At 28.8% G+C, this 16,548-nt stretch overlaps 1 protein-coding gene across 6 annotated transcripts in view; it reads right to left on the reverse strand.

Moving 5' to 3' along the window:
• The window catches only part of LOC122512939 (inactive rhomboid protein 1), a 348,315-nt gene that overhangs the window by 176,799 nt on the left and 154,968 nt on the right, over positions 1-16,548 (reverse strand). For all 6 annotated transcript variants that reach the window (XM_043629088.1, XM_043629093.1, XM_043629092.1 and 3 more), the window contains 3 exons: positions 6,558-8,048; positions 5,259-5,819; positions 2,960-3,484 (listed from right to left, as the gene is read on the reverse strand). In XM_043629088.1, the coding sequence (XP_043485023.1) occupies positions 2,960-3,484; positions 5,259-5,819; positions 6,558-8,017 (2,546 nt within the window). In that variant the 5' untranslated portion in view covers positions 8,018-8,048. The remainder of the gene's footprint in view (positions 1-2,959; positions 3,485-5,258; positions 5,820-6,557; positions 8,049-16,548) is intronic.

A 16,548-nucleotide genomic window follows, 5' to 3' on the forward strand; every position in this document is an offset into this window, starting at 1 on the left:
CTTTCCTACAGATTTTCAATTTAAAACTTTTCCCAACTCTTCTTTCTTTCCACTTTCTTCTTTTTTTCTGTCTTATAGGCCAATTTTCGCATAAAGAGGCTAAAAAATTGTTTTTCCTTCTTCTAATTCCCGCATGAAAGAAAGTGGTTTGGTGAGAAAACTTTACTTTAAATTTAAAATACAAACAAGTAAAAAAGAAACTATAATACCAAAGTTAGACATTCAAAATAAAACGTTGAAGAACGTCAAAAAAACAGAACACCAATTTCTCGAGAGTTTTGAAATTTACACGAAACAAATTGCAAAGTTTTGTTAAAATATTGAAAACTTTAGAAAGCATTTTAGCAAACGAATGAAACAAAAACTTGAAGAAAAAATAGAGAAAAGAAAAGAAGGGAAAGAACAAATTGAACATAAAGAAAAAAAATCCCCTAAGAGGTAAAGCATTAAAAATAAATGTAGAACATAAAAATTAAAAATTGGCAAAAAAAATATAAGATAATGTCAAAAAGTGAGCTAAAAAAAAGTCATAATGGAAACTAAAAAAGAATCTGAAAAAACGTCAAAAAAGAATACATAAAAAGATGAATAAAAAAGAAGAGAGACGAATCCATAAAAAAACAGTTAAAAATGATAAAGAAAAATACGTTCCAAAAAAAAGAAAAAGCCCAATAAAACTGATATTGAAAAAAACATAAAGTTATTGAAAAGACAAAAAAACGAAAGAAAAAAAAAATTGAAAAGAACTTCTCATAAATCGTATAATATGAAACAGAAGTTCCAAAACTTCTCTCTAGAACGATCAAACATGAAAGTCTTCTCATACATCTATACAAATATACGTATACACCTTTAAAAAAATTCAACAATTTTCCAATAAAACTATATTACAACTTTACAATATTTTTCGGAAAACTTTTGAAACCGATAAAAGAATACAATTGGCTAGAAGGAATAACGTAAATTTCAACAGGATTTTTTTGGTAATTGTAGAAACTTCAACACAAGATTTTTCAAACAATTTTCAAAACTTTATAAATATTTTCCAAGTATAGGAGACTACAGATTTCTCGAACCAAAATTTCAATCATATCACTCAAGTTTTCTAAAGTCAATATCAATTCTACTTGACTTTTTTTCGAAAAGAAAAAAATCGTTTATTCTCATAAGGAACAACATGTTTTCCAGTATAAAAATATTCTACAATATGAATTGTTTACGTAAATAAAAAAAAGTTTTTCTTAAACTTTAAGTGGTAAACAATGAATCACTTTTTAATTTACAATTTGATTTTAATATCAATTAATATTATTATTAATTATTATTTTAATAATAAATTTTTTATTTTCAAGTGGTAAACAATAAATTATTTTTTAATTTGCCATTTAATTTTTATACCAATTAATATTAATTAATATTTTTCATTAATAATTAATTTAATAATTAACATTTTATTTTCAAGTGATAAACAATTAATTATTTTTTCATTTACAATTTAATTTTAATATCTATTAATATTTATCTCAATTAATTAATTATTAAGTTAATTAAAATTATATTTATTAATTACTACTTGATAAAATTTTCATTGAGAATAAATTTTCAACAATGTTAATTTAACTAAATTACAATACAGAAAATGTAAAATTGATTATCACTTTATCTAATTATTATTAATAATAATATTATTAATTATTAGTCAATTAATAATATTTTCATCGTTTCTTCACCACAAAACTAATTTTGCAATTATTTAATTTAATTACATTATCAAAGTTAAGTAAATTTGAATTCCGTGTTTAAAATTTGCCCTACTTTACCAACCTTTCATAGATTGGAAACTCACTTTAAAATTCATTGCAAAAATTAGTTCTGTGGTGAAGAATATTAATATTAGTTAATTAATATTAATAATTAATAATATTAATAATTTTTTTTTTTGAAAAAGTTTGGAATTCATATTAATTTTAATTCTGTTTATTAATTACTTGTTAATAAAATTTTCATTGAAAATTAATTTAAAATAATGTTAATTTAGTCAAATTATCATACAAAAAATGTTAAATTTTCTCTAAATTTGAATTCGAAAAATTGTTTACTAATTAGAATAAGTGACTGACTTTTTGCTTTTGAATGAGTAAATTTTACTAATAAATATTAATTTCTGATAATTTATTAGTAAAATTTACTAGTAAACATTTGGTCGCGAGGTCCAAGGCACTAAATTTAATGTTGATTAGGGTTCGAATCCCGGTAGATAGTAAAATTTACTAATTAAAAAGCAAAAAGTTAGTCGCTAATTTAAATTAGTAAACATTTTTACTAATTCATATTTAGAGAGTTGACTATCACTTTATAGAATTATTATTATTAATTATTAGTCAGTTGATAAAATTTTCCTCGTTTCTTTACCACAGAACTAATTTTGTACCGAATATTTAGTGTAGTTTCATTAACAAAATTAAATGACGATTTGAATTTCGCGCTTAAAATTTGATCTGTTTTACCGACGATTCATAGAAAGGAAACTAGCTTGAATATAATTTTCCCGACAAATAAAATTTTAATTATTAAGATCACGTTATAAGAAATGTAATAAGTCTGAAATAAATTATCGTCTAACTTATAAAAGAACTAACTCAAGTATCCGAAAAATTAAACTTTAAAAAATGTCAAGAATTTTTCATCAACTATTCATTTCTCCAGGAAAAAATACTTGTATAGAAACATTTTCCAAAAGAATTTTCCGCCAGATATATAATTCCACGATAGAACTATTTTTTTTAATAAAGAATTCTCACAATTTAATACTATTCTCATTATTTAATAAATATTCTCACAACTTATATGAGATAATAGAGGTAATATAATATATGATAGAGATAATAATTTAATAAACATTTTCATAACAATTTTACTCTATAAAGAAAAGAAAATCCCAAACAAAGGGTGTACTCACCAAGAAGAAATGGCGGGCTGTGTTGGAATCGATGGCAGTGCTCCTGGTGGCAGTGACCTCCTGATTGTTTGGCAGCATCCTCTTTGTCCGGAAGTGACCTCAGAGCAACATGGAGTCGTATTAGCACACACATGACGCGACGAAGACGTCGTCGTCGTCGTCGGCGGATTCGCGTTATATTCGATCGCGGAAGCGCGCACTTTTGGCCTTAAAAGAGGCGACGTCGAGAAACTGTCTCTTTGTGCAGAAGTTGAACTACTCGAACTACTTGAACCGGGACTGCCGCCGAGGCGTCCCGGTGACGCGTACGCAAAACCACGTAACCGGAAATGCGTCTGATGATAGACATATCCAGGCGGTGGTAGTCGATAATGATGATGAAACCCCAAATCACGTCTCATGTAAGGATCACCTGGATCTGTCACTGGCACATAACGATCGGCTGGCGTATGAACGCTTGGTGGCACATATCTGTCTACATATCTGTCCGGATAGAGGACTTCCGGTGGTGGTTGTGGCACATATCTATGGAAAATTAAATTTTGAAATTTAAATTTATCTTTGGAATTGCAAAACTGAGATGCGCCATCTGGCGTCGCTAAATTTTGTGCTCTTTCATCACGTGGTCAAGGGAGAGAAAAAAAATCAAGATGGCCGAGTTATTTCCACGTGGTTTCGGATTCTATTTTTTCAAAATAATTTAACACTGGACCTTGTCCTGGTGATTTTTATCACTGAACTAAAAAATTTATAGAAATAAAAGATAAAACTGATTAAAAATACGATTCTTGTTGTATTAGTAAAATTATAAACTCATACGTCACGAACTAATAACATTTTGATAGATGGGCCACGACTTTTGAAAACGCCGTCAAACCGGAAGGACAGCATATATGCACTAGGACCGAATTTACCTGAACCTACCATAGATGTATAAAATAAAACCACTAACTTTGCATTCAAATAAATTTAAGTTTTCTGAAAAAACGGGTCAAAAGCAAAGTTTCGGAGCAACAATTAATTTAAATCTCTTTTTTGCACTTAAACGTAACCGCAGAGAATAAAAATCATGCAAAAAAAATTTTACCCTGCAATTAAAGTCGTAAATAAAAATTTCCTTTAAAAGTGGAAAATTTTTGAAAATTCGAGGTAAAAACGAGAATGTTCCGAGACACCAATTGCGCCCAAAACATTTTTTTAAACTAATGGGTAATTACCAACAGTAAAAAGCAATCATAAAAAATTTAATCTCGCAATTAGTTTCGTAAAAACAACTTTTTCTTTAAAAATTTAAATTTTTTCAAAATTCAAGTTCAAAAAGCAATAATTTTCTAGGAGTCCACATGGACCGAAACTATTTTTTTCACTTAAGTATAATGGTCAAGAGTTAAAAACAACGATATAAATTTAGTACCGAAATATTATCAATAAAGAATTTATAGTTAGTTCTACATAAACAATAATTATCCTACTATAAATATTATGATTCCATATTTGCAATTCTACAAATAATTATAATTCTTCGACTCAGACTGATCGTTATATTCACATTTTATTATTAAAGACGACTGAGTTATAAAATCACAATAATTATAATGAATTTAATTAATTAATTTAAAATACAATAAATTAATTTAAAGAAATGTCTTTTTTTTTGAAGTTAGACAATAGATAAAAGAAAGTTGGAATTGTTAAAATATTTAATTACACGTGTAACGAGGGATAAAAAGAAAGTTATCGCATTTTACAGCAAATAGCTTTGCAATACATACAAAAGCTATCAAGAATTCTAGGGATGGTTTTAAAGCTCGTATTTTGTACTTTGTGCTTAAAGTGTTTCACATTCTTTAAAGGTTATTTTTAGAGCGTGACATTTTTTAGCTTCTTTTGCTCTTTACATTAGATTTTCTTTGAAAATGAAACAAGACTTTGAAAATAACGTCAAAGCCAAATAATAATGACAACTAAATGAAATTTAGCTTCTGAAATTAAATATTTCATTTTTATATTTAAAATAACAAAAGAAGAAGCAAGTTCCTTCCAAGCTTTTTTGAAGAACAATCTTTTGTAAAATAATATAATAAATTTTTTAAAGTCTGACAAAATGATATTACTTTTTTAAAAGTAGTTGAAATTTTAAAATATACCTGTCCTGCTACTAATTACAAGAGCAAACAATTTTCAATTAAAGTGACAATGGAATTTATCAAATATCTGGAGACTTAGAATTATTTTCCAATTCCTAAATTCTATCAATTCAAATGAATTTTAAAAAGGAAGAGAAGAAAAACAAACTCACCTTTCAACTGGTGTGTGAGCAGTGGGTGGGACGTAAGTTCCATTTCCGGATCCATAATTTCTCTCCGAAGATCCGCCAGTGATAGAGGTGCAGGAGGTTGCTATGCGACCAGTAGGATACCTTTCTTTTGGTTTTGGTAGAGAAAGGTACTTGTCGGAATTGGTGCGAGCTGGAGAATAACGCTCAGCAGAACTGTGATAGCGTTCAGAATTTGAGGATTGAAATCGATCGGCACCACCGTTGATGGAACCAGTGTACCTTTCGATGCTATAGCGATCCTGAGTCGATCTTTCGAATTGTTCACTTTGATTGGAGAGCTGATAACGATCATTGCCGTAGTTTTGTGCTGACTTGGATACTTGGAGATATTTGTCATTGCCTTTCGATGAGGACTGCGAATAGTTGCGATGTCCTGTATTGACACCGTCAGATGTTGGCGACATACTGTATCGATCTGCCGTTGATTGGATGCTAGTGCCGTACGATGGATTGTAACGACTCGTTTCAGATGATGAAGGCGATGAGGAGGCGAGAAGTCGATCCGTTGACGACGATGAATGTCTGCAAAAAAATTAAATAACAAAAATTTGAATGTCACCCTATTTGATTTTTATTCTAATTTCCCTGACTCGATAATTTTGTATATTTATTGTTTTGTTTAATCTTCTATTTTTTTTCAATGTGAAATTTAATTTAAATCAAGAGAAGAAGACTGAAAATAATGCAGTTGCATTTCGACAACATTATTTTTAGTCTTCTTCTCTTGATTTTTTCAGACTTGTGTTAACTAACAGTAGATATACAGAGAAGGTTCTATCTACAGATTCCTGCACCGACATTTACCGACACTTTTTAGCTCAGCCTCCCTTATCCCAACTTGTGGTTTGAGTCTGGGCTAAGTAGTGTCGGTAAATGTCATTTATCTACAGATTCCTGCACCGACATTTACCGACACTTCTTAGCCCAGCCTTCCCTGTTCCAACTTGTGGTTTGAGCCTGGGCTAAGTAGTGTCGGTAAATGTCATTTATCTAGAGAGTCCTGCACCGACATTTACCGACACTTCTTAGCCCAGCCTTCCCTGTTCCAACTTGTGGTTTGAGCCTGGGCTAAGTAGTGTCGGTAAATGTCATTTATCTAGAGAGTCCTGCACCGACATTTACCGACACTTTAGATCAGCCTCTTCTATCCCAACTTGTGGTTTGAGTCTGGGCTAAGAAATGTCGACAAATGTCGGTGCAGAAATCTCTAGATAGAACCCTCTATGTACATCTACTTATAATCTAAAAATAAAACCTCACCTGTTCGAATCGTTGACCATCTTGCCATCGTGTGCCGGAGAACTAGACGCCAAGTATCGTTCATTCGACAAATATCTGTCCGTCGACCTGGACAGCCCATAGCGTTGCATGGACATTTCGTTGAACCTCTCGCTGGAAATGACAAATCTCTGTCCAATGTCCTGGAATCCGGTGAATCTATTGGTAAAATCGGCAGGTACCGGAGACGAACTCGATCGCTCGATGTATTTCTGACAGGAGTCATTGGCGCTTCTCTCCGAACTGGAATACCTTCTAGACTGATCTGATGCACTCGGACAGGATAAAATTCTCTCGCTCGAGGAATATCTTTGATGTGCACCCTCTGGATTTGGAGAACTCGATAAAAATCTTTCCGTGACTGATGATATTGAGGCAAATCTGTCGCGATTACTCGATGAAGTTTGATATCGATCGTGTATTGGTGATTCGGCCATATACCTATCGGAAGACTTTCCAGCAAATCTTTCCGGTACTGGTGCATGTATAGGAGAGGAGGATACCAATCTTTCCGATGAAATTCCAAATTTTGAATGATTCGTGTCCTTACCAGCGGCATATAGACATCTGTCATTTTGTAAATTTCCCAAAACTGGCGATGCGGATGCAAGTAATCGTTCGGTGGATGATGCCGTGTAACGTTGCTGATCCTTTGTATCATGAATTGAGGCTGTCGATGCCAAAAGTCGTTCCGAGGAGGAGAATCTATCTTTTGCTGAAGGAATCGGTGAAGTTGGTGCTGTACCGAAACGATCCCTGGGACTCGGAGAACTGGAGGACAACACCCGATCAGAAGGAGGGTAACCAGACAAACTTTGAGATGAGGAATACTTTTCGCTGGGGCAGGGCGAGAGCGGCGGTGGTGGCACGAAGCGATCGTTCGCTGGAGCTGGGGATGGTGGTGATGGGAATGTATCTGGAGAGAATGGATTTCCTGAGGCTGTTGCCAAGATACTGGTGTTGGCGTATTCATTTGCAGATGACGGCAAGCCGGAATCTCCATGTCCATATCTCTCCGAAACAGATCCTGAAGATTGTTGATTATGAATTGCAGCGGATTCATTGTATCTCGTATAACGATCGGACAAAATACTCTGTGAGATTGTTTGACAAGATGATCTTCCTGAGTATTGATGATTGGTGGACTGGTAACGATCTTGACTCTGGGCGATACTGTATTGATCGCAGTTTGGTTGTGTTGAGCGTTGCTCTGAGTGTTCCTCCTTGATCTCTTCGTTGGACTTTTCGAATCGATCTCGAGATCCATCTCGCTTGTGGTAACAGTCCGTGGAATTGGTGTTTTCAACTTGGATCGCAGAGGGTCTGGAACTTCCGGAAATGGAAGTTGGAACTGGAGACGTTGATGGGGGTCGGTATTGAGCATTCGGGTGCTGGTGCAACAGAAGACGTTCTCTTCGGCCATAGTCATCGTCTGTCGGCATCCTGGTGGCCCGTGGCCCGCTGTCAGGACATCTAAATTGAAAAAACATTATTCAATAAAACTGCTAATCAAAATATCTTTCCTTAAATATAAACAAAATTTTGGATAATAATTTTAACTTTATTATTAAAATGAAAATGTATTTCGAAAGTGGAACGCGGCAGAAATAGAAATTACCAATTTGGAAATACATTTTGGAACACAATCGAGCAATAACAGTAAAGCTTTGAAGAGTGATTACTTTATATAGTGCAATGCGCATCAGGCTAAAATAGAGAACGGCGTAATCGACTACAAATTAATTGATGCCGTGATCGAACATGTTGGAACGAATGACGCGTGCGGCCATATGTAATGACTGTTCGGGGTTGAAATTACTAGGAAATATAGCAATCATGGCCCTAGCTCACTACCGTTAACGACTCAATCGACATTTCGTTGTCCACAACACGACAGAGGGAATCGCGAATCGATGACCGCGAACTATTCAAACTCATAAATTTCCTGCGATAGACAAAAAAAATGCTTTATTTCAATTCTTGAGGCTTTTTTCGGTTAAAATACAACAAAATTTCGCCACATACAACTAATCAATTGAGATAAAACTAAAACGCTAAAAATAGTGAAATGCAATATAAAAAATTAAATCAATACTGCGTCTTTTGGAGTTGACAGAATAATAAAAATGGTTTTTTTTCCACTATTGAATCAATTATTTCGAAGTTGAATACACAATCCATTGAAATGAAAATCCAATGAAACATGTCAATGCCGTTGCTCTCGAGTAGAGTATTTTAAATTCATTGTCACAAAGGGTAAGGCAGAAACTACCGAATTCGACCTATTTTCGCAAAAAAAAAAAAAAAACATTTATATAAAGAAGCAATAAAGATTTTTATTACAAAAAGTAGAGGGTAAAATTAGTTATTCAAAAACCTAAATAAATTATACTAACTTTTTATAAAGCTCCAAGTTTTTATACTTTTTGTTGGGTAAAATTTTCGTCATTTATGATAAAATGCTGTTAACCATATTGCAGATATTTGCATACATGTACTAAATTGAGACTATTTTAGGCGAAAGAGAAAGAGTCATAGGTGAAAATGGGAAATGTTGTCGCCATTGGATTGGTGTTGTCGAGATAAAACGCAGCTGGTGCTGTACCAAAGTAAGTGAACGATGCAGTATGAAGCAACCAGTAAAAACTTATAACCCACCTGGTCGTGCAATGCTTGTGTGTGCAACATCGAACACTTCTGGTCTTGTATGTCGTCCCTCTCATTCTCTATTTCCTCGCATCGTCGCCAGGGCAAAACCGTTGGGAACTCAACCGCGGCATTTCGCAATAACCAGACTCACCATTATTTGTTGAGAATGGTTGTTTACGACCAAGTGAGCATTCGTAAATTGGATTGTTCAACGAGATCCTTCAACGTGAAACTCGATTCTCTCATTTTCTCAAAAAAACACACACTTTACCCAAGAAAAAAACACCGAAAAAAAGTACAATAATAATATCAAATTCATTTCTATTCTTTCACCAACTGCAAAATTGATAAAAATTAACATCAATTTTTCTTTCAATGGAGAATAAATTGAATAACACTCGACCATGTTTTATAATAACATAAATTGTTGAATTAGGGGGAATCAGAATATTCTTTAGTGTCAGGGGAAATGAGTCAGAATTTAAAGTCCTTACTTATTACCCCACTGTTATTGTTTATACTCAAGAAAAATAAAATTAGCTGCTACATTTCAACAGTCGAAAGCAAAATTTGCAAAATTACAATCCTCTGTTATGCAAGGATTTTTGAAGCTATGTAGCACGCTCCTTTTCAATGCGGCCAATACTGAAGCATTCTAGGTCACTCTTAATTCCATAAATCTTTCCCAAATTTGAACAATCCTCTCGCATTGTTCTCTCGTGTAGAGGGTAAAATCCGAGAATTTCCGACTCTAAGTCGGAAATAGGGACTTTAAATCTTTCAGTAAAATGTAACGTGTAACGATGGGGAAAGCCCTCATGAAAAAAGAGGAGAAAAAAAAATGCGTCAAATGGTGGAGGATATATTTTCGTGTATTCTCGTGCGTACACACAGGAAGACGAAGCTCTTTTACTATATCCATATAGTGACACTAAGTTCTACAATGAACAATACATGAATGTGCATTTGAATACACAGAAAGGCAAATGTTTTCGAGCATTCCTCGAGAATTATAAACGTGTTGGTAGGTATATAATGCTTGTTCACAAATGTGCATACGTATCCATTTTCCCTATACGTATATATACATATGTATACGGGAAGAGGAAGCTGGTTTAGCAGAGCAGTTACGTCGACAGAACAAAAATAATAGCCTTGTCTTACCAGGATGTAAACCAGCTTACGGTGTATATATACATTCGGGGTGTGAAGGTCCATCAAAGAGATAAAGTAGTTTGACCATGCTACCTTGACTAATTGCTCTTCATTTAATGAGAAACCCTGTTCTAAACTTCATCACTGACAACACTATTCAACTACGTCAAACACCGATTTCAACTCAAGTTGTGTATTGTTATTGACAAAAGGAGAAAAAGAGGACGAAGCACTTTTTCTCAATTTCCGAATGGAAAATAAAAATCTATTCTGGAAATTCATTTTTCGAGAAAAAGAAAAGTTTTTTGAAATTAAAGCTGTCATAATTTTTTTAAAAAGTTTGTTTGTTTGTTTGTTTGTAGCTTCTCTTTAAAAAAAATACCTAGTAAAGTTTCAGTGGATCAAGGTTGACACAAAAATTTATTTTTGTTTTTCCCTGACTTTTCCCTGATTTCCAGAAAAAATTTTGGCTTTTTACCTGACCCTGAAGAATATTCTGATTCACCCAAAAAATTATTAGATACTCAAAAACATGTTCTATTACACTTATTTACAAATTTCTTCAAAAGTAAAATTATTCAAAAACATCAGTAGCTTCTTTTTTAAATAAATATTTAATCATTATTATTTTTCTATAGGAATTAAGATTTTTAAATTCAATCCTTCTGAAATTCAATAACTTATGAGAATATTATTATAAAACATGAAGAAATCGATCACTCCAAATTTTCGACTCAAAGTGATCAATTCCTTCATGTTTTATAATTTTAAGATGACAGAGTGATAAAATCATTATTTTATATCATAAGAATATTATGTAACTATAAATTCAAATTTTTAAAGATTTTAATTTGAACCCTTTTCAAATTTCAATTATTTCTAAAAATTTACACTAAAATGCATTTAATATTCAATTATCATCTAAAATTTTAACTAAAATTCATTTGTAAAACAATTTTTATTAGAAATCTCTACGATAATTCAATTATTTAAATACAAAAATAAATCATTTATTAATTGAATGTTTCTTCAAATTGAATTTTTATGAAGAATTTTATCAAAATTTTTAAAAATAATTGAATTCTTTCTGCAAATTTTGAAAAGTAATTTAAGAATAAATGCAATTTTCTATTATTTTATTTAAAATTATATAAAAAATAATTGAAATTCTGCGATAAGTTTTGTTATTTATGAAAATAATTAATTTCTTGTGAGGAATTTTATTCAAATTTTTGTAAATAATTGAATTTCTCAGAATTGTTTAAAACCTTTTGAAAATAATTAAATTCCATTAAGAAATTTCATTGAAAAATTGAAAATAATTGAAATCTGACGAAGAATTTTATTAAATTTTTTTTAAATAATTAAATTCCTGTGAAAAATTTTATTTTTGAAAAGAATTGAATTCTTGAGGAAGATTTTATTAAAATTTCTTAAATAATTGAATTGCTTCGAAGAATTTTATTTTTTACGTAAATAATTGAATTGTTTCGAAAATTTTTATTAATATTTTTAACAAAAATTGTACGTATTCCTTGGAAGAATGTTACATTTTACGAAAATAATTGTATTTTATGATCAATTTTATTGTAATTTTTCAAATTTATAAATCATTTTATCAAATTTTTTTTTCAAATAATTGAATTCTAGAGAAAAATTTTATTATTTATAAAAATAATTGATTTCTTGCGAAGAATTTTATACCAATTTTTTTAAATAATTGAATTTTCATTAAAAAAAATGTATTATTTACGAAAATAATTGAATTCTTAAGAAGAATTCTATTGAAAATAATTGAATTGTATATAGGAAAATTTTATTAAAATTGCAATTTTATTAACTAAATCTTGTAGCTAAAGAATTTTCTCAAAATTTTTTGAAATAATAGAATTTTTAAAAGAATTTTATATAAATTTTTCGAAATGATTGAATTCCTCACAACTATTTTTTTCAATTATCTGAATATATTTTAATTCTTTCGAGAAACTTCATTAAAAAATTAAAAACAATTGAATTGGTGCAAAGAAATTTATAGAAAATTCATAAGTAATTAAATTCCAGGGAAATTTTTATTAAAATTTTGTTTAAATAATTGAATTCTTTTGGAAAATTTTATTAAAATAGTAGATATTAAAAATATTTGAATTTCGGACAAGAATTTCATTACTTCTAAAAATAATTGAAATTTTGACGAGAATTTAAAAAAATTTTTGAACATAATTGAATTTATGCGAAGAAATTTATCACTTTTAAAAATAGTTGAATTTAACTGTAATCAGTTGTTCTTAAAATTTCTATTTAAATTCATTAAAAATTGATATTTTCTAAAATTTCAAATTAAAACCTTTGAAGTTCATCTATTTATGAAGATTGTAAACTCAACTCTTTTGAAATCCAATTAATTTTGAAATTTTTAAGTAAAATTATTCTTAAATAATTTATAAGTAATAATTTTATGATAGTTCTTCCAGAATTAAGTTATTTAAAAAGAAATTATTGTCAGAAATAGAAAAAATTTTAGGGTTTGTATTAGAATTCTTGGCATTTTTATTGATTATGAGGAAAACAAAGAAGACACCAAAATTCAGAATTTTCTTATAAATTCTAAAAATTAAATTTTTTCCAGTACTTTTAATAAAAATCCCTGACTTTTCCCTGATTTTCCTGACCAATTCCTATTTCCCTGACTTTTCCCTGAATTCCCTGACCTGTGCAGCAACCCTGTGGATGAGTAAAAAAAAATAAGATTTCACTGGAAAATCAGAAATGATTTTTGGCTCGATATATTTGTGAATTTGCTTCGAGTAACGTCTAACATGATGACGATGAATCTCTGAGGTTGTATCGTGGAGATCGAGGTCACGTGAGTCCACACACGTCACATGTGTCACGTGCAGGGCCTAGAGTCTGTCTACCCACGTGTCACTTGCCGGATACATCCATTTGTCAAATCCGTCGTTTCGTTCGATCGGAAGTACCTCGAGAACGGAGTCGATGAGAAGCTCCTGAATTTCGGTTTGGAACGTGAAACGCATTTCGAAAGCCGGAAATTTGTCGAATCGACGAGCCTTAAGCAATCGTATCTATAAAAGCTCTGTGTATCCATTTTCCAATTCCAAAACAGTTAAAACAAAATGAAGAAAAAAAACACAGGACAAACGTATCCTACGTGATACTGATATAAATTCCAACTTTCCTTTCGCCTATTCAATGAGGTTTTCTTTTACACAAAGAATCCAATAGCAAGAAATACCTTATCAGAGTTGCCAGAAAAAATTTGATTCCCCTTCCTTGATTTTTAGGAAGAATTTTGATTTTTTCCCACCTTTAATTTTGTTGAAAATTTCGAAAAAAACACAATTTTGAAATATTCCTAACAACGTTTCAAATTTTAATGACAACTTCATCATATTTGAAGATAATTGTACAGTCTGAGATAATTTTCTCCTCTCTTGAGATGATTCGATTTTGAAACTTTGAAGAATAAAGTGTTTCTTGGAAAACTTGTTAACTTGATAACTATTGAAGATGAATTCTAAGTGCTTCAACAATTGTGAGAAACTTTAAGTTTAATGTTCACGATATGAAATAGGGTACAGTGTGAACATAGAATTTTACATTAGAAATTAAATCCTCGTTATTAATTCTATGTTCCAAATAGACTTTAATGCAGTTAATGATAATTAATTATTTTAGCAATTAGAGCATGAAATTGGAATTATTTCATCTTAAACCCAAAATTTTTTGCTACTTCTCAGCATCCACTTAATTTTGGAAATTAAATTATATATTTCTCTGTTTAAAACCAATATAAAAATTTGAAAAAATTGTGATTATAACTGGGTACAACTTTCAGCTTCATGAAAAATATTTTTAACTTTGAAATTTAATTATAAAACATGAAAAAGTCGATTACTCCGAGTCTTCGACTCGAAGTAATCGGCTTCTTCATGTTTTATAATAATTAAAGATGATCGAGTGATAAAATAATTTACGCAATTTAATTATTATTTACAAGAATTTTTAACTAAAATTCTTTTTTAAATCGATTATTTTTAATAATTTTGGAAAAAGTTCTTTGACAATTTTCAAATCCATTTGTTTACAATATTCAATTTTACGAAATTTCAATTATTCGTAAATTCTTCAATTAAATATATATTAGAAACTAACAACTTAAAATATTATAAAAAAAATTCAATTAAACTTTAAAAAAAAAACCTTTCAAAAAAAATTAATTTCAAAATTCAATTATTTTTTTAAATTCACGCTATATTGCTTTTAATATTCAATTATTATCTAAAATTTTAACTGAAATTAATTTTTAATTTAATTTTTATTAAAAAAATCTACTTGAATTCAATTATTTAAATACAAATAAAATGAAAATAAATAATTTATTGAATAATTCAATGTTTCTTAAAATTTAATTCCTATAAAGAATCTTTATCAACAAATTTTTAAACAATTGAATTCTATCAACGAATTTAAATAAAATTTTTAAGAATAATAACATTTCTCGAGAAATTAGATTAAAATTTTATTAAAAATAATTGAAATTCTGCGGTAAATTTTATTATTTGTGAAAATAATTGAATCCCTAAGAAGAATTTTTTTAATTTTGAACAAGATTTAATTTTTGTGAAGAATATTATTACTCTGGAAAATAATTGAATTTTTGCAATAATTTGTAACTTTTACAAAATTGAATTTTTTTTTCGTATTTTTAACTAAACATCTACTATAAATCAATTATTTTTAATAATTTTTGAAAAAGTTCTTTAAGAATTTTCAAATTCATTTGTTTACAATTCAATTTTACAAAATTTCAATTATTCGTAAATTCTTCAATTAAATATATATTAGAAACTAACAACTTAAAATAATATAAAAAAAATTCAATTAAACTTTTTCAAAAAATGAATTTCAAGATTCAATTATTTTTAAAAATTCACGCTATATTGCTTTTAATATTCAATTACTATCTAAAATTTTAACTGAAATTAATTTTTAAATCAATTTTTACTAGAAAAATCTACGAGGACTAAATTATTTAAATACAAGAATAAATAATTTAATAAATAATTAAATGTTTCTCAAAATTGAATTCTCATAAAGAATTTAATGAACGAAATTTTTTAATAATTGAATAATTCTTTAATCGAATTTTAATTACATTAAATACTGAAGTCAACGAATAATTATATTTTTCGAGAAATTCGATTTGAAATATAATGAAAATAATTGAAATTCTACGATATGAGTTCTATTATTTATAAAAATAATTGAATTCACAAAAGAATTTTATTATTTATAAAAATAAATGAATCTCTGTAAAAAATTTTAATATTTACGAAAATAATTGAATTTCTGCTAAGAATTTTATTATTTTTAAAAATAATTGAATTTTGCAAAGAAATTTATTAAAATTCCTGAAAATAATTGAATTTCTGGAAATCTCTCTAATGCTTATAAAATTCAATTATAATCTAAAATTTTAACTGAAATCCATTTTTATATTAATGTTTATGAGAAAATTCTACTAGAATTCAATTATTTAAAGACAAAAATAAAAAAATTTATTGAATAATTGCACATTTCTTAAAATTCTACTAGAATTCAATTATTTAAAGACAAAAATAAAAAAATTTATTGAATAATTGCAAATTTCTTAAAATTTAATTCCCATAAAGAATTTTATCTATAAATTTTTAAATAACTGAATTCTTTTGACGATTTTTAATAAAATTTTAAAGAATTTTTTCGAAGAATTCGATTAAAATTATTGTATAAAAAATAATTAAAATTCTGCAATGAGTTTTATTATTTAAGAAAATAATTGAATTCCTAAAAAGAATTTTATTATTTACGAAAATAATTTTTATTATTTTTAAAAAATAATTAAAAGTTTTTGTAGAATTTTATTAAACTTTTTTTTAAATAATTGAATTTCGGAGAAGAATTTAATTATTTCTAAAAATAATTGAAATTTTGATGAGAATTTAAAAAAAATTTTGAACGTAATTGAATTTTGGAGAAGAATTTAATTGTTTCTAAAGATAATTGAAATTTTGAAGAGAATTTAAAAAAATTTTCAAACATAATTGAATTTCTGCAATCATTTGTAATTTCTCTAAAATTATCCAAATGATATCGTGCAATTTACGAA

Source organism: Leptopilina heterotoma, unplaced genomic scaffold (genome assembly GCF_015476425.1).
Source record: "Leptopilina heterotoma isolate Lh14 unplaced genomic scaffold, ASM1547642v1 Lhet_13, whole genome shotgun sequence".
In the NCBI taxonomy this organism is placed as follows: Eukaryota; Metazoa; Arthropoda; class Insecta; order Hymenoptera; family Figitidae; genus Leptopilina; species Leptopilina heterotoma.